Source organism: Leptinotarsa decemlineata, unplaced genomic scaffold, assembly GCF_025532065.1.
Source record: "Leptinotarsa decemlineata unplaced genomic scaffold, Ldec_3_MD MMD2_tig00003335_RagTag_RagTag, whole genome shotgun sequence".
NCBI classification, from domain to species: Eukaryota; Metazoa; Arthropoda; class Insecta; order Coleoptera; family Chrysomelidae; genus Leptinotarsa; species Leptinotarsa decemlineata.
In genome coordinates this window covers 5,446,746-5,466,728 of record NW_027412587.1, presented here as the reverse complement: position 1 = coordinate 5,466,728, position 19,983 = coordinate 5,446,746, and the positions used below count along the sequence as shown (strand labels likewise).

At 34.6% G+C, this 19,983-nt stretch overlaps 1 protein-coding gene across 3 annotated transcripts in view; it reads left to right on the top strand.

The window, feature by feature from the left end:
- Positions 1 to 13,554, top strand: part of LOC111503355 (androglobin-like) — a 40,052-nt gene extending 26,498 nt beyond the window's left edge. For 2 of the 3 annotated variants that reach the window (XM_074177999.1, XM_074178000.1), the window contains exons 8-15: positions 561 to 1,297; positions 1,410 to 1,971; positions 2,175 to 2,921; positions 3,067 to 3,250; positions 5,224 to 5,397; positions 7,642 to 7,803; positions 8,146 to 8,303; positions 13,229 to 13,553. In XM_074177999.1, coding sequence (XP_074034100.1) covers positions 561 to 1,297; positions 1,410 to 1,971; positions 2,175 to 2,921; positions 3,067 to 3,250; positions 5,224 to 5,397; positions 7,642 to 7,803; positions 8,146 to 8,303; positions 13,229 to 13,359 — 2,855 coding nt within the window. In that variant the 3' untranslated portion in view covers positions 13,360 to 13,553. Of the gene's footprint in view, positions 1 to 560; positions 1,298 to 1,409; positions 1,972 to 2,174; positions 2,922 to 3,066; positions 3,251 to 5,223; positions 5,398 to 7,641; positions 7,804 to 8,145; positions 8,304 to 13,228 lie in introns of all 3 variants that reach the window. The other variant, XM_074178001.1, reaches the window with a different exon arrangement.
- Positions 13,555 to 19,983: the final 6,429 nt, after the last annotated feature.

Here is a 19,983-nt window from a genome sequence, read left to right as displayed (position 1 = left end):
CGTAATTAAAAATTCTTGGGGGTGGCCCAAGTCAGATGACACCCTATATAAAAGATTCATGAACATATTCGGATAGCTCACATTAAGTACCAATAGCAGAAATGTAGACAGATTTTTAATATGTCTGAGAATAAAGATGATGTAGGCAAAAAGATAATTTGGTCTTTTTTGGTTTTTCCTGTATATGTCCAGAACCAAAAGAGCTGTATTCGACTTTTTTACATTATCGAATAGGTCTCCAAAATACACAACTCTACCACACTTCAACCGACAGTCTATCTCTTATCATTTACGAGATCCCCATGCACAGAAACGAATTTGAATAGCCCTGTATATATATATGGAGCTAAAGAAGTTTTACTACCCGTACAAATTTCTGAGTGAAATCATCTGAGATTTATTTCGAATTGAAATTTTTATTAAAAATGAAAATTAGATGATAAGTTTGTTACTTGCCCTAATTCAGTTTTTGTCTTCATGAATAATATACTAGTTTGGCACATATTCCTTTTATTAACACTTTGTTATCATTTCAAGAGAGTCATTCGATATAATTTCAGTTAAATCCCTGGGAGCTGGAAGATCGAGAGGAAACATGGCTTCAAAGTCTAAAGAGAAGTCGAGGTCGAATATTGACCTGTTACCTGATATTTCGAAATGGATAGACCTCGAACAAATCTTTGAAAACATAAAACATCTCACGGTTTACTACAAGCCATCCAAATTCAACCTGAAAGTTAGAATATCCAACATATCCTGCGATAACATAACCAAAAAAACCAAATCGCAGCCAATAAAGAACTTGGAAGATACCTTGCTTCCTAACTGGAAGGAAATTATCAGACCCGAAAAGTTGCTGAGTCAGAGAAACGAACCAATAAGCCTTTTCAGGGACTCCCTGAGTCAACAAACCATCGTAATTAATCTCACCCAAACAGGATATCAGCCTGTTTTGGAAAAAGACAAAATAGTAGACAATAGTGATGACCTGGAAGAGTTAGACTCTGAGTGTTCATTATGCACTTCGATGCTCCTTCAGAGAGTTATCGATAACATCCGGAAGAAGGAAGGGGAATTCGAAGTAGTGGAAAAGATCGTCCAAGTGTCTATGAACAGGCAACACTATCAGCCGCAAGCTACTCTTGTGATTGGAAGTTGCAGATGGAGAAACGAGCGTGTGGATGATTTTGTTGATTCTCTCACTAGCTTTGGTTCTAGAAGTGTTGTTCTGAAACTGAAACCAGGAAAGCAGTTATTTAATCTCTGGATCAAATCTGAAATGTCATACGTGACACAGGTCAGTTCAATAAATATATTGATTGATGTTTCTGTGGTTCTGAACTAGATTTGGAAATAATTTGTCTTCAGGATTGAGGGATATAATGGAGGGAATGGAATGAATGTTTCAGATTCTCTCTGATGGTGCCCTGTGTGTTGGAACACTGGAAGAAATATATCCTCTCATGGCAGAAGAATCACGTTCACTAGAAAAAATGGCGAAAGCTGTGACTAAATGTTTCGAAACGATGGTGAAATCATTTGGAAAACCTGAATTTCAAGCAAGATTGAGAGAATACTATTCCTCCTACAAACCTCAGAGCGATTTGGATAAATACGAGCTGAAGATGATTCACGAAGCATTCTATGACGAGCTCAAGAAATTGGTAACCATCAATATGGGGGAAGATGAATTGGAAGCTCTGAAAATTGGTTTCAGGGAAGTGCAGTTCCCTACAAGAGAGCAGACAGGCGAGTTGACGGAATTTTGCTACCCCATTCATCAAGAAGACATGAAGTACGTTAAGATAATGGAGAAGGCTGCTTTAACAATACAATCATTCTTCAGAAGTTGGTATGTAAGAGCGCTCTTGAAGCGACATAAAACTTCCAACAAACATTACAAGAAAACTGGTGAATGCTTGCAAAGGATTTATTATACCCTCTTTTCTGAAAAAGGTGGTTTAAACTTAGGTGAGTTATTGATGATCACTTCTCTTCAACCACTAACTCCTTTAAAAAAATTGAAAGGAGTATAGTTTGGTAATCACAATGTGGGATGTTTTCTCGTTTATTGCGATGAACAATGCACTCCACGGTGAAACTATCGAAAATATTCCTCAGTTAATTGTTATTGCTGATATTCAATTGCTACATGATTAATACACGTATTACAGGTACTACGTTGCTGAGAAATTTCCTCAATAACGAAAATATATATGACTTCCGAAAAAAATATCAATGCTACGAAGATAATCGCAATACTATAGCACTCTATCCGATTCCGAACGTTGCAAGAAGTGCTCAAAAAGGATGGATCGTTTTACGTAGGCAAGTTTTCTTTGTGAACTCGTATATGCCATTGTTGATCAGAATCAAGCTCTTTTGTGATTTGAGCAACTACATAGTCAGAGCCTTCAATAATGATACCGGATATGAAGTTAAAATTTTCACCAACAATGTTGTAGTAGCTGAGTACCCCCACAACTGCAATGGATATACTATCCTTTGCTATGGTTGGACCACAACGTTAGATCCAGTAGTATTCAAGCTGGCTTTAGCCACAAACAGGGTATCCATTGCAGAATCAGTGTCATTTCCCAGTGTTCTCACGAAAACCGAAATTCTTAAAGGGCATTATATCCCAAACACGAAAGGACGTATTTGTAAATATCGGATTATGGTGAGATCTGAGTTTGTTTTATTGACAATTCACTTCACAACGGATTACCCGGAAGCGAAAGTCTTGCTGAGGCTTCAACATCGAAAGGGAACGGTGGTCCAAGAAATTTCCGGAATAGGAGGTTGCTTAGTACCATCAGTTATGTTGGAAAATCTGGTGGAAGGTACTTACAGGAAAATGGGATACACTGAGTCTATGAAGTCCATGGACAAGAAAATCTCTAAATCCAAGTTCGCCAAAGGTATTTTCTCATGGTTACCTGTTCCTTTTTTTCAATATTGATTTAGTTTGTTCATAATGTTTTCGGTATATTCTCAGTCACAAAAGCATTCTAGTGTATATAAAGTTGATTTTTCCTCATATTTAAGAACTTCGGATTATTTTAGTTACACATCGAGCCAGAAAAACTAGCGTCGCCGGTAAAAATGGAATGGAAACTATTATACCAGACATATACTACATTGAAGCCTTCGTAGATGAAGATTCCTGGCCATTGTCTGCCAATGAGTGGCAAGTTGTTGAAAAACTCAAAAAAGATTTGCTTCTAGGTGATCCATTGGGTGGAGAAGGGTAAAGTAGATTTTTAGATAGATATTTTTTGACGATTTATGTAGAAAACATTCGTAGTAAGTAACAAAACATGAATACATATGATGGAAAGGTACAAAGTATTCACAGTGCTGAGTAAAACTCACAGAAAATGAAGAAGTCTCTTCAATTGCAATCATCATAGCATAATACTATAAAAACAAATATTTGAGTGAATGCTGAAAAATAAAATTGACTGAAAAATAAATAATGAGGGACCAGATATATCAGTAGGAAATCTCACCCACATGACAACTCATTATTGTAGTAGTTAGGTAGCAGGTGGGTCCGAAGTGAATGATATCTACTCGACTCTTCGCTGCAACCTTCGAGAGTTTTTAGGGATCGACAAAATAACAAAGCCGACTTCTTCATTTGGTAAGTGATCTTTCAGGTCAGCTAGCAAGAGTGAAACTCTGTCAAATGCTGAAAACTGATCTGGTCTGGCATAAAATATGTGCTCTGCTACCAGAGCCTGAACTCATTTGTGTTAAAGAAGCCACTTTTTCCACTACGATTGTTATGTAAAGAAGCAACATAAATATATGACTTGGTGAATAGGGCCCCTTTGAATCAGAGAAACCCTTCTCCCATGTCTGCAGGGTATTGATTATACCCACGAGCCATAAGATGTTCTCTTGATCCTTTCATGTAACCTGTAGCTATCTAGGCTGGAGTCGTACATGTGAAACATCTTCTGAAAAACTTCTACAGGTCAATATTGGGATTATTGCATGTTGAAGGTGTAAGTTTCCCACTTCAATTCCCGCAGCAAAATTTCTATATGAAGGTATCTGACGATATATTAGTCAGCCATGTGAAGCTTTTTCGCACCTGGTTTGGTGAATGGTCAATCGAGCGTAATGGTTTACCGACTTGCTCAAGAAGAATTGGTTTTTTCTCTCTCTTGTTGCAGATTCTGCTGCTCAAGAGTGAAAAATGAAGAACTGAGGAGTTCTTTCTCTTGATCCGATGTTACACGGAGAACACTTGTTTGATCGACGTTCATCTCCTTAGTAAAGGAGGTTTATTACACAAATTCAAATCAAGAGAATTAGTAATTGATGTAGATATTCTAAACCGGGTCACTAGCAGATGATACTTATTCATTGTATTATAATCATGTAATTTGGATGAGTTCGATATTTTGTCATATTCTCAAAAATTCATAAAAGAGATTTGTGGATATGATTTGGATACATTTTCATGACTTTCAATTTATTCAAACAGAGTTCTACAAGAATCACACCAACCAACATTGGCTTTTCTTTGTATAGCTACTTATTAACACCTGAAAATTTTAGAAGATAGACTGAAGTTACCTCAAAACCTAATCATGTGACATATATGGAAATAGGATAGAAAAAATTGGTTTCCATCAAAGCAACATGACTTATAACTATGTCAAGTTGTCTCACTAGATATAATTGCATGGAAGATTGACTGAAGTTGATCCAAAGCCTCATCATATGCAATTCAGCTCATTATTTTCTCAGATTGCAGATATTAGTGTATAGAGAACTTGGAACCCAAAGTGTTGATGTAACGATGCCACTCGAGAGGTGGATCTTTTGTGAGCCCTTGAAATGTCGTTTTCAATCAAGCTATTTGTGTCTTATTGCAATTCTACCTGAAATTGAAAAGTCTTGGAGGTCCTCATCTTAGATACATTTTTGAAATGTTACCTCGTCAGAGATAATAATGAGTAAGACTATTGACCATCTACCATTTACATGAATCATAAACTGAGTAGGTCCCAAGACCGACTTTTGAGAAATTCCATAATGAATCATCTGGAAATATGATTTGTTTTCATTCAACTACAATTTGTAAGATAGTACTTTGAAAAAATTAAAGTTACATCTGAAAGTTATTCGTGATACATAGAGTCAAGAAGCCTCAAAAATCCTTCATAATTGACTTTTTCATCGTCCGCATATTATTGTTGTTTTCAGGCATCATAAACGAAATGATAGCAAAAGTCCTACCTGGGCCATGGAGATGATTTTTAACGCAGGCGATTCTGTGGCGTTTTTGAAAGACGATAGACAAGAATTAGATGTGAAAATGAAAAAAATGAGTTGGTACGAGAAGGATAGTTCGAGGTATCAGAGATCGCAGGATCTTAGGTGCGAATTCTCTTCTTATCCGCAGACACAAATTGCTTATAAATAAAACGGACACTTCGTAATGAAATATTATGAACGGAACATGAAGTTGAAGCTGCCAAATTGAGTTCTTTCAATTTCATTCATATCATTTCGCAACCGACTTCCAGAAAGTTTTTTGAATATTTTGTAATGTCAGTGTTAAGATCTTCGTTCGGGTTTGAAGGCCGTCGTGGTTTGGAACTGCATCCTAACGTTTCTCCAGCACGAATGGCTGGCTTTTTCAGAGGTCTATTCATCCTGATGGATCACCGATGACTAGTGATTTCTAGTTCGTAAGCTGTATTTATGTTGATACAAGTAGCCCGCCTTTCTAATTGGTGCGTTGTTATTGGCAGAAGTGTTATTACCTGTTACATTGCGTTGCGCTGCTGCCACCTTAGAATCTTTTGATATGGGATTCCAAATCCGGTTAAGCGTTATCGCCTCCTCTTTTCTGTTGTAGTTTTCTGTATGTTTATGGATTTCTATGGCTTCCCGTACAAGCCGACTGTGGTATCAATGATCAGGTGCAAGTAGTTTCACATCTTCAAACAGTATCGAATGGTCTTCTTCATTAAACGCGTGTTCCGCTACTGCCGATTTTTCTATTTGAACTAATCTACAGTTTCTCCGATGAATATCACTGGAGTTTTTTCCCGACACCAAATGGTTATTTCCAACACTTTGACACGTGTTTCGATCACCAAGTGATCATCTTCAAGAGGAAGGAAATCAGTTCAATTTCCCTCTTGAAGATGATCACTTGGTGATCGAAACACGTGTCGAGGTATTGAAAATAACGATTTGGTGTTGGGAAAAATTCCAGTAATATTCATTACTTTAACAAAGTTTCCAAACAGTGCATCATAGTATCTCCGATGTTCATTCAGCCTTGTACCCATGGATATTTTGATGGTACCGATATAAACTTTTCTGCAGGTGCATGGTATACGGTATACCCCCGCAGCTGATAGTGGATATCTTTTGTCTTTCGCAGAGTTCAGGCTTTGCTGTATTTTCCTGGTGGACTTAAACACTGTTTTTATGTTATGCTGCCTTAGAATTTTTCCGATTCTATCTGTAACACTAGGGATGTACGGTAGAAACGCATGTGCAACCGTTTGAGTTTCCTCCCTATTGTGACTTGTAGAAGTCTTCAGTTTCATGGCCTTGTAGATCTCGGTTACATTGTACCCATTCGATCTTAAAGCCACTTGAAGATGTTCCAATTTTTCTTGTAGGTGTTCCGGTTCACATATTCTACGGGCACGTTTCGTCAGGGTATTGATAATTTCCCGCTTTTGACTTGGATTATGGTTCGAAAGCGCATGCAGATATATGTCCGTGTGTGTCGGTTTTCGGTACACTTTATGCCAGTCTTGTGCCACGCCTTTTGAAGAGTACATCTAGAAAAGCTATTCGTAATTCCTGTTCAGTCTCCATGGTGACTTTGATGCTAGGGTGTTGAGCATATATGTGATCTAGAAATAAGTTCAGTCTGCCCCTTCCATGTCTCCAGATAACGAAGGTGTAGTCTACGTATCCTAGCCAAATGGTTGGTTTGAAATCAAAAGCGTCGATTGCCTACTTCCCAAATTTCTCCATGAAGAAGTTGGCTATTACTGGGCTGAGTGTACTTCCCATCGCTACGCCGTCTAATTGCTCATAGAAATCTCCTCTCCATTAGACGTAACTTCCAGTGAGGCAGGCCTTGAAGAGTCTGACAATATCACTAGGGAACAGGTTGATTACCTCTCTCAAAGAATCTTCCAGCGGGGCATTGGTGAACAAGGACACAACGTCGAAACTGACTAGAATATCACTTGGCTCTTAATTTTTCCCACAAAGTCTGTTGAATCCTTCAAGTACGTGGTTGTTTTTCCAACGTGAGGCTGGAGGAGCGATGCAAGATGTTTTGACAAGTAATACGTAGGTGAACCCGGTGCACTCACTGTGGGTCTCAACGGAATATCTTTTTCTGTATCTTCGGAAGACCATAGAGCCTTGGCGGGACGGCTTCTGTTCTCAAGATGGTCTTCTAAGTGGTTTTCGACATTGATAATGATTTTATGAGTCATCGGTGATCAATTAAGATGAATAGACCTCTGAAGAAGCCAGCCACTCGTGCTGGCGAAACGTTAGGACGGCCTTCAAACCCGAACGACGGTCGTAACACTGAAAATCTTGGCTGCAAAAGCCTCAACCAATTTTGTAATGTTTCAGGAATAATTTCTTGGAAGAAAATAAGGTTCCCAATCTTGATTTCTGTGAAAGTTTGACAGAAAGGAGTTTGAATCCAAATATTTTCCAATCAGAAATTATTGAACCGTACGATATAACCAAATATTTGTTAGTACCTGTTGATAGTAAAGGGAGGTTTGAAAGGTAAAACATCATGTTTTCGAAAAGGAAAAGGCTTTCTGCTTCTCCATCTCCACACTGAAAATGTGGGAAACTTTTGAAGGAAGGAAAGAGGTCAAAAATCATTTGAATATCTTACATAGAAGTCAATTTCAAATCTAAACTGGAAAAGTAGAAAGCTAACAACCCTTCTTTCCCGAAATCTAATCTGTCCCCAAAATATATTTCTATCAATTTATTTCATGTTTTCAATGTTCATTATCATGAAATATTTCTTCAATCATTGAAACCAATTTTCATTAAGATTTAGATGGAAAATTAGTGTATTGTCTGTACATTTTAATTTTATCTTTGTTATCAATGTAGGAAATTGAAGACTGCCGAAGATCTGGAAAAGGATTCAACCAATGAGTTTAATCGTATGGTAGAATTCACAGATCGTCAAACGAAATATTTAGCTGATTTGGAACAACTCTGTGAAAAACAAGTTGAGAACTTCAATATAGTGCAAAACTGGTACAATGGTAATATTCCAAAATATCATTTCATATTACAATTTTCGCCAGTGATCTTGCATGAACTGATAAAAGTAGATGAAATTTTTGTAGTCGTTTGAAATGAATACTTTTTCAAATACTCCAGTAGTGACACTGAAAAATCTTCAGAAATAGTCGTACATGTTGCACCATATTTGCTATCTGTAATGTTTGATTCACAATAAGAAGATTTGAGTTTTCAATTTCATTAATTGTTCTGGCGAAATTTGTACGGACTTGAAACTTGTGAAGCAAGAAGTCGGGTCATACTAGGTTAGGTTAGCTAAGGTCCAAAGTGAGTGGGTCTATTCGACCCTCCACCGCAACACACAAGCGTTTATTGCGACTCACACCTATTGACACTCGAGCAAATAAACCCAGCTTCTTAACGAAGTTGATTAGTTTGTACGTTGAGTGGTGTTTCAGGTCAGGTAGTAAGAGTAGGGCTCTGCTACACTCTAAAAACCTGATTTGGTCCCCAGCGGGGCAGGCATAAAATATGTGCTCTGCTGATTCATCATTTTCGAAACAGAGGCGACACACACTGTCTCCTGACAGTCTGAGTCTCTGCAAAGGATGATTCAAAAGACAGTGACCTGTTAGAAGGCTAGTCATCGTAGTTCATCCCTACTGTAGTCCAACTGTTTGGTATCAAGCTTCTAAGGGTGAATGTCTCTTCACATTTGCCTGTACTTGGGTTACATCAGGTACTATTCTTTGTGTTGGTGCCTCACCAGGTTCATTGCTTCTAGAAATGTGTATTGTTTTGTGAAGTATATTGAATGTTAGGTCTCATTGTGTTTTGATTTGTATTTGTTCTTCGATAAGTGAATTATGGCTTTCGAATTTATGGATGTTTAGGTTTTCCCAGATATTCATATGGTTTTCTTTATTGACTTGTTTTATGAGTTTGATGTTTTCTGGTGGGGAAAGTTATGTTTGTTTTGTATGACGTATGCTATTTTGTGCTCGTCTTACGTTTAGATCAGTTTCTTCTTGGTATATAGAATTTGTTGCAGACCGAACATTGTACGTTGTACACACCGTTTAGATTTTTGTCTTCTGCTTTTTCATAGCTGTTTATTTTTTGTGTTATTTTCTGGTTCGGCTTGTAAGTGGTGTTGATTTTCAAGGGTTTGAAGATGTTTGGTAATTTTTCGGTTTGGTGACCTATGTATGTGAATGCAGTCCATTTTTGTGTTGTTTCAACTGTTGGAGTAGTCTGATCCTTGTTCTGTATTTTTTTATTCTATATTCCAATTTTCCAATTTTGGGTATATCCGTTCTCGTTTGCTATTTGGTATATAAACTTCCTTTCCTCGTTTTGGGCTTCATTGCAAAGTGGTATCCTTAGCATTCTGTAGATGAAAGCGTCATATGCAGCCATTTTGTTTGAGGGTGGCATTGGGTATGCCATTTGAAATTGTTTTGTTGTGATTGTATCCGATAGTTATGTCCAGTTAGTTGAGTTTTGAGTCGTTTTCTTTCTCTATGCTGAAAATGAGTTTTTAATTCATTTTGTTAATTTCCTCTGTAATTTGTTCTATTCTTATTCCTTTGTTTTGTGATGTATATAGACCATCGTAAACATATATGAACCAATATCCTTTTTAATCGTGTGTTTTGATTGTTCTGAAAATTTTCTCATCTATGGTTTGCAGGTATATTTCGGATATAATGCTAGATAGTGGGTGTTCTATCGCTAGACCATTTGTTCATTTATGAACTTTTCCTTCGGATTCGAAATAGTTTTGGTTGAGTATTGTATTGAGGGTGGATTTCATCTAGTTAATGTAGGTCCTGTTTATGTTTTGGTGTTTTAGTTTCTCTGATATGATGTTTATACTTTCGTTGATCTGTACGTCGGAACACATGTTTTTTATATCGAATGGGAATAGTTTAGTGTTCGTGCTGACGTTTGTCATTGAGATTTTGTCTGTGAGTTCTATTGAATTATTGATGCTGTGGCTGTTGTTTCCGTTGATTTTGTGTTTCAGTTCATATGATGAACACAAGATCTATTAACTGAAACCACAAATGTGCGGCTGGTTCCTGCTGGTGGCTCCGTGAATTTATATCTCTTTCTTTTGGTAACCAAGTGTTGTCCAACCTTACCCTTTATTATCCACTTTATATATATATATATATATATATATATATATATATATATATATATATATATATATATATATATATATATATAACCGATCAAGTTATTTTCATTCCCTGTCAAATTTGACATTTTTTCCAAAAAATGTTCAGAAAAGCAGTTATTGCTCGAAATTTCGAAAATCGGTAAAGAGAAAAAAAGATTGTTTTTTCATTTTCTACCCATATATCAATTTCTAGCTCTCTAGTACAAATTTAGTTTTTTTACAGTTTTTCGAAAATTTGACATTTGCCGATTTCACAAATTTAGCCAAACCTCAACAAAGTTAGTGCTTTATGCCTAACTTATCTTTCCAACGTATTTTTATTACCAATTGCAATTCTAAATACAACTTATTTCGCAAAAATTTAAAACACCAGAAAAAATCATGCCAAAAATGATGCAAAGTTAATACAGTTTTTAAAAACAGATGAATATTTCACTTTATTTCTACTTTTTGCGAAATAGCTTGATATATAAGCATAATTAAAAAACAATATCAATGAAAAGTCAATAATTTATTCTTTACTGCACTTTTCAAACAGTTAAACTTTGATTTACTAATTACGAAAAATTACAACGCAATTAAACTGAAGGAAGGAATTATACGAAAGTAATTTCACATTTACTAAATATCTTTTATGAGGTATGAATGAACAAAATTACTTCAGAAATCAATTTAGATTTTGTTGCCTAGAAAACTAAACCGTAAAAAATTCTAACAAACATTTGTTAAAATAAAGTTATAATTTAAATTAAGAACACTAAATGAAATCGAAACATATGCCTAAACCATGTGAATACTAATAGAAATACAAAATAAAAAGTCACATTTCGGTGTGCCTTCCACCACAATCAATGCAATCAATTGTCTTTTTTAGAACATCTTTAACTGCATTCTTTATACTACGGGGTTTCGTGCTTACAACACATTCTCGAATAACTGCCTATAAATGGTTTATATCTCAAAAAGGTCTTTGCTTATACACCTTTTGTTTTAAGTAACCCCACAAGAAGAAGTCTAGTGGGGTTATATCAGGAGGTCTAGGCGGCCAAAAGTGTTCCATATTGCGACTGATTACTTTGCCCCTAAATATTTCCATAAGACGCTCTTTAACCACCCTTGTAGTATGAATAGGTGCACCATCACACTGATACCACACAACATTTCTTACTTGAAGGGGCATATTATCCAAAACTTCAGATAGTTCGGTATTCACAAAGTGTAGGTAGTCCGCAGAATTTAAATTATGTCTAAAAAAATATGGTCCTATTATTTGATCGTTTAATATGCCACACCATACATTCGTCTTAAACGAATATTGATCTCGACATTCGATTACGAAATGTGGGTTTTCTTTTGCCCACCACCTGCAGTTTTGCGAGCTCACAACACCATTTGAAGAGAAGGTCGCTTCATGTGTCCATAAAATTTGATAAGGAAAATGATGATTTTCTTCTTTTTCCCCTTGAAACCAAAAAAAAAATACAAGCGCATATCGAAGTCCCTTTCTTTTGATGTATTGATAAATTTCGGTTTATAAGGCGTAAATTTATTTTTGTGTTAAATACATCGCACACTCTCTCGGTTAATATCTGTTCTATCTGCAATATCTTGAAAACTTGTTTTTTTATGTTCTACGACATCCAAACATATTTCAAATTCCACTTCTTCAGTATATCTAGAAGGCTTTTCTAAAATTACTCTCAACCGAGCCAGTAGATTTAAAGTTAGCTATTATTCTACTAACTGTTGACTGATGCATATTTCTTGCAGGATGTCTGGCATTGAAAATATCAGCTGCTTGTCGGTGACCGGTATTCTCGCCGCATATTAAAACGATTTTTAACAACACAATAGACAACGAATAAACTATTTTAAATCTAAAACTGATAAACACTATTTTGAGTTATTCAACAAATGTCATATGACAATAAAATATTTTGCTTATTCAGTTCAGTTCAATTGTTTCCACAGTACCCTTAGTTTAATTTCGTTGTAATTTTTCGTAATTAGTAAATCAAAGTTTAACTATTTGAAAAGTGCAGTAAAGAATAAATTATTGACTTTTCATTGATATTGTTTTTTAATTATGCTTATGTATCAAGCTATTTCACAAAAAGTAGAAATAAAGTGAGATATTTAACTGTTTTTAAAAACTGTATCAACTTTGCATCATTTTTGGCATAATTTTTTTTGGTGTTTTAAATTTTTGCGAAATAAGTTGTATTTAGAATTGCAATCGGTAATAAAAATGCGTTGGAAAGATAAGTTAGGCATAAAGCACTAACTTTGTTGAGGTTTGGCTAAATTTGAGAAATCGGCAAATGTCAAATTTTCGAAAAACTGTAAAAAAACTAAATTTGTACTAAAGAGCTAAAAATTGGTATATGGGTGAAAAATGAAAAAACAATCATCTTTTCTCTTTACCGATTTTCGAAATTTCGAGCAATAATTGCTTTTCTGAACATTTTTTGGAAAAAATGTCAAATTGGACAGGGAAGAAAAATCACTTGATCGGTCATTTTCAAAGCACAACCTAATGGAGATTTCAAAAGTTGCTTGAAGAGATGAACAAAATATATATATATATATATATATATATATATATATATATATATATATATATATATATATATATATGTGTGTGTGTGTGTGTGTGTGTGTGTGTCAAATTTGTATGCACATTTCTTGGGATCAATTAATGTTATTATTTTTATTATAGTTCTCTGATATAAAAATTAATGTAACAATTACTTTTAGATTGTCGAAACCAATCACGCTTTATGATGGAATCTGCATACTCTATGAAACAAAAATACGCTGAGAAAGTGATTGAGGAGGGAATTGCCGCAAAAAAAGAAACAAAGAAAGGAACAAAAGGAAAAAAATAAGAAAAATTTGCAGTACTATTTAACGTTCTCACCATTTGTGTATGAATTCAATGATAAAAAATTCGCTTTGGATGTCTAGCTTTACTTGATAATGTCAATTTGTATGTGTATGTGAGTTCAAATGTTGTTGATGTAACCTGATTGCCATTATATCCTACTTATGATGCATTGTTTGGAACCTTTGGTGTAGTAATGAATATTACTATATTCTATGCAAAAAAAAAATCAACAATATTTTCATGGAATTCCCACTAAAACTAAAGTTGCGCGTGGGATTTGCACAATTAAATTTACATTTCTTTTCATATTTACAATATACAGTGGTTTGAATTGGTCTCACTTTGTTAATTTCTATATTGATTCATAACATTTTGACACTTGTTTTAGATATGACTACGATAAAGTTAATAATACACAAAAACAGTAAACAAACAATTTGAGAATTATTAGAATTGACGAACTATATTGATCCATATAAAAATTTAATAATAACATAATATTCAGAAGGTCAGTTAGTCGATGAGAGAGCGAACCAGATCTCGATTCAAGTTAAGTACGTAGTTTCTGATTATTTTTTTCAACATTTGACAAGAATTTATATTCATTATATTCATTTTTTGTTCAGTGGGCAGAACATTGAATATTTTTGGAATGAGGTAAGTTATATTTCGTTGTCCGATTTTTGTACTGCTCAGAGATGTTTTACTATTTCTAACTTTTTCAGGTGAATAGCAGCGACCCCACCCCAGCTCAATATGGCGTATTGAATACGAGATTCCACTAGGGCGAAATAAATGATCTTCAAGTGATGAGTGTCAAGTAATTTACTCAAATATTTGAATTTGAACAGCATACTTCTTAAGGTTTTTGTAACTTTCTCAATGTGAACATCCCATGTCTCGTACCCACTTTTACTGAAGAAATTAATGTCTTGAATCAACCAAGTTTCTGTTAGAATAATACAATAGAACACTGTATCTGTTTCGCTTGAATATAAATCAAATTCATCAATATTTTTTGTTATGCTTCTAATATTTTGGTGTACGAAAGAAAAGGTATTGTTATTGCAAGTATCAACAGGGTGATCCGATATACTGCACATTTGTTCAAGTTCGATCCATATTGCTCATACAATAAATAAAATGATAGATGATAGTTTGATGAAAACAACAAAGACTTATAATTAATGGATAATGATAGTGTAATGAAGTTTTTCTTTGCTACCACTTTGATTTTTTTCCAATATTTAATGAAGACGAGTTAGAACGAAGTTTCATAAGTTTTTCCAATGTTTTTCCGGATGTAGAAGCAGTTTCTGCGTCAGTGTAGCAGGAGTACTATTTGTCTTTGGTACAACTTCGTCTTCTTCGATTCTTAGTAACTCCTCAACTGTAAACTCATTGCCATTTATCACCAACTTGTTTCTTCTGATGCAGCAATTCCTTTCTCCTCTCCCCCTTTCTTCTTGTTAAGTGTATTCTCAAAATTCTGTATTCTTCATGTTCCTTTTTTGTGAGATTGTGTACGATGGAAATACCAGAACCTTTTAACTTTTTAACGTTTCGTAGTACATTCTTTTTCGTTAAGTAGGAAATGAATTCTACTTTAACAGGACATTTTCTACTTTTTCCCAATCGGTCTTGGGACCGATTGGGAAAAAGTAGGTGTAGAAGAGGTGTAGAAGAGGACATTTCTACTGAAATGTCCTCTTCTACACCTATTCCATAAATGACAATGTTGTTTTCTTCGCTGTTTTTCTCTAAAAATTCAACCTTATTTTTCAAGGAGAAATTTTCTTTTTCCAAATCGTGAATTCTAGTTTTGAGGTTTTCGACCGTTGGCAATAACCTAGTTTCACTTGCCTTGATTGAATTTTTCAGTTCCTCTCTATTTTTTTGGATTTCATCTATTATTTTTTTTAATGGCAGCGTCATTTATAGTTTTGGTTGTTTCAATTATATGTAGTATATGGACACCTTTAGTTAACAAGAATTGTTGTGGTCTTTTTTATAGAGTTTATCGTATTTGTCTCCTTTTTTGCCGGGTACGTCTTTCTCTGACAATACGTACGAATATTTCCACTAATTCTATTTCAATGCTTTTCCATGGATTGAATCAAGTGATTTTTCCACAGTATACTGTTATCTAGTGTACTCAAGTGTGTACAAAATGTCATCGTACATATCTCAACATTTCTGGAGCCATTGCACGATACGCCACAACAATTCTCCTGCTTTGATTATCCAGAGAATTTGGCTGTGAAATATAAACTTTGAATTTCAAATAACCCCATGAAAAAAGGTCTGAAGATGATAAATCAGGAGATATAGCCGACTATTCTATTGGTACTCGCCTTCCAATCCATCTCTCTGTGAAACTGTCATCTAAAAGTACGGGTACAACAAAGTGTAGAATTGAAATAACTATTAATGAAATATGGATCTATAATATAGACTCCCAGAATACCTGCCTAAACATTCAATTTCTGGGGAGTTTGTGAATTAGTTTCCATATACCAATGGGGATTTACATCACTCCAGTATCTGCGTTTGTGCTTATTTACATTTCCATTTTAATAAAAAGAAGATTGGTAAAACAATACACATTAAAGAGGTAATTAGTATCAGCAATCACTAATTGACTTATGATTTCACATAACTCTGTACGTCAGGATCATCTTCATTTAATTCTTGAACATTCTACATTCATAAGAATGGAATTTCTGGGGAGTTTGTGAATTAGTTTCCCTATACCAATGGGGATTTACATCACTCCAGTATCTGCGTTTGTGCTTATTTACATTTCCATTTTAATAAAAAAAAGATTGGTAAAACAATACACATTAAAGAGGTAATTAGTATCAGCAATCACTAATTGACTTATGATTTCACATAACTCTGTACGTCAGGATCATCTTCATTTAATTCTTGAAGAATCTACATTCATAAGAATGGAATTTCGCTTCTTTCAGAATTTGATGTAGATGTAGAAAATGATGATGTTGAAACTCTAGAAATAGTCTCAAGTTGTCTTAAAGATTGAATGTTGTCCATCAGTGCATGTCCTACAACTGCAACAGCGACCCCTTCATTTCTCATAGGCTTTTCTCGTTCATGTTTTGTATTCAGCACTGATTTCGACTCCATGAATTTATTCATCATTTGAATCACATACTGATATGATGTGGTTTTTTCGCAGCTACGATGGATAGTCTCTCTTGTACAGTATAAAGGATCTTCGAAAGTTTTCAAACTATTGAATGAAGTGAATCGAATAAATTAATATACCAAGGATTCAACACATATATGCGTATACAAAAACGCATGGCAACAATTTTTTTATGAAAACGTCTGTCTCACCTAAACTATTATTTCTGAAAGCATATTATTTTTCAATACAGTGGCGAACCCACAGTGAACCTTTCCTACGATAATAACATTTTAGGTGATGACAAATAAAAATATCTTGATAAAACTTAGTTTTCGTTAAAACTTCAACAATACTTGATCGATCTTCAATTTGAGTACAACGATGTATTTGGGATAGAATTCCCTTCAAAATAATGTATCACAAGTATAGTAGCACCATTGAAAACTCTGAAGTAGGGATGCTGGGGGATGAGGGGTTTGACAACACAATGATGATGTATTTGAAATAAAAATCGACGAGTCTGACCGATTTTCAATTTCTTTCACGAGTTCGCAGATTGGGGGGGGCGACAAGTTTTAACTGGGACACACTGTATTTATTCGACTTACCAGTTTTTCCCAATTTGTTGTCAAACGACGAACTGTTGAGAAATATAATTCTTTTTCAATTTCTACTGGGATGCACTAGTTGTTTTTTTGGGTCCATGATTTCAGTCTTGTTTTTGATTAGAAAGTATACATTTGGAAACAAACTGTCAGTTCAATGTTTGAGTTTAACGTTTGTTTGAAAACATATTTTGAAGTAGGCTATTCTCAAGTCATACTCGAGATTGAAAGACAACTGTGACTGTCCTCAGTGAGTTATGAATCTGGTCAACTGTGATTTTTTCTAAAGATATCAGTTAAAAATAAATCATTTCGATTATTTACTCAACAAGAAACGAAAAACGAACTGATGTTTATTTCAATAGTCATATACAATTTATTAGGGCTTTCGAATATTCATGTCATTATCTGTAGCTTTTCCACTATCACCATCAACATAACAAACCGTAGTTCCGTTTTGTTTATCCAACTTCCAACAGTTAACCATAATGAACGTAAACATTTGGCGTAGTCACATTCGCAGAATGAAAATCCCGGTCGAATTGTTTCGGAAAAGCCAACGTGAAAGGATAATCGCCTGGAAATTTACGATAACCAATTGAATCGAGCGAAATCTCGGGGGAAGAAAGAAACTCTAACAAAGGCGTTTATTTACTGCAAATGAGTGTCTTCGGGTTTTACGTAAATTTATGATAATTTCGATATTCTCGTGTCTTTTTTATGTCGCTCAAAGTTAGTTGCTGTCTTTTTTTGGAAGTGAAGGATTTTGAACAAAAACTCCACAAAATGTTGAGTATGCTTGAAGGACAAGTAAGCACTGTGTTTATTGTCTGATAGCTTCCAGTAACGTCCATCACAGTTGTAAAAGGAAGATCAGGTATGAAAACATCCAAACTATGGCCGAATCCTGGATATAACCTCGACAAATAATTATTCAGAAAGGGTAGGAAAAGGTGATGGGTCTCACAAATACTTTCGTTGATTGAAAGATCATTATGTTTTGCCTTTTTTCCAACTTTAACACTAGAAAATGCATTTGATTTCCATTTAGAGAAGACAATATGCAAAAAATACTTCGAAAGTATCCTCTACCAAAAACTGTCAATCAAATAAATTGTTTCTGGTTTAATCAATATAGAGAAAACTGATTTGTAGGCAAATAAGTTTTTCGGTGGTAAAAGTACTTATTGATTTATTAGAACTGAAAATGCCCATTCAACATCGTTCACTAAAACAGTTTTGTCTAAAAAAAATTGAACAGTACAGAAAAGTGTTGAAACAGGACGGTATAGAACATTACAGTACAGAATGGGCCAGAACAGAACAGAGAGACAGAACCAGGATGATCAAGAAATTTCAGGAAAGTCAGAAAATTATAGGAATGGATAGGAAAGGAAAAGAAAGATAGAACAGAAAAGAACAGTAGATGACAGGAACAACAGAAAAGAATAAGTAAGAAGAGGAACAGGAATAAGCAGGAAAGGTCAGAAAAAGAAAAAAAAAAGGAAAAGAACAGTATATGAGGAAAACAGGGAAAGACATTGAAAATAGAAAGGGTCAGGACGGGATGGGAATGAATGGAAAATTACGAAAACTGTCGAAAAAGATACAGAAAAAGACAATAAAGCACATTGAAGGACAATGAAGGATAGAAAAGGACAATAGAAGACAATTAAGGGTGAAACAGGCCAGAAAAGAACAGAAAAAGGCAAAGAATGAGATGAATGGATATGAAAGGAAAGAACGGGAGAGGACATGAAAAAACAGAAATGAACATGAAAGGACAGAAAATGATAGGATAGGACAGGAATAGAAATGGATGGGAAAAGAAAAAACAAAAAAACAGACAAGATTGGGAAGACAGAAATGGACGGGAGATTATGTGAGAAGACAGGAATGGACAAAAAAGTATCAAAAGGTGGAAGATTTGTGAAAACGACATTGAAGGGCAGTAAAGCACAGAAATGTTCAGGCAAGAATAGATTATGAGAGGAAAGAACAGGAAAGAATAGGATGTATCAATGAAAAAAAGGAACTAATGTAGAGGCTGTAGGCTGCATATATAGATAGATAGATACACAGACAGATACATAGATTTATTGAGGTTTTCCAATCAAATATATGGAAACTTAAGTCAGTGTTGCGTTTTTATGAAATTGTTTACTGAAAATCTCCTAATAAATTATTTTTGAATACTCACGTTATATCGTATATGTTAAGATTATGAAAATTTTTATAACTAATACTAGTATCTCTTTTTCTATTGTTCTCTACAATCGTCATGAAATTTCCATAAACATTTTTCACATCGAATATGCTTCTATGTTACACAACAAATTGAAAACTAGATTATTGAAAGTATGCCATCTGCTTTCTCCTCTGATTGTGAGTGGTAAATAATTGTATGATTTGATGACAATGTAGGGTGAACCTCTTTCTGTATTTCTCAGTTTAGGAAGAATGAGGTTTGAGTTATTCTTAGTAAAGTACTCGTGAATGTTTTTATGAACAATGCAATTTTCTTTATTGTCATAAACGAAAAAACTCAAACATAAATAGTCTTCATTATACGTTTTTGCATAAAAAATTGCTACCCAAGTGAGTAATTTCACTCTGTATTCAAGGAAAAGATAAATAGTTCCATAATATGCCGATTTTAGTGCATCTGTATTCAAGTGACTTCCTAAAACTCAATGTGTTCGTCCAGATGATCATATACTGAATGTTGGTGATTTAATTCAACTAGACGTAGATATAATCAACAACCTTCGTTTCAAAGCACACCATCTTCATTCCTAGCAGAACAAACGATGATATCACATGAAACTGTGGGATGAATAATTAATTATATTATTATTCTTCGATTGAA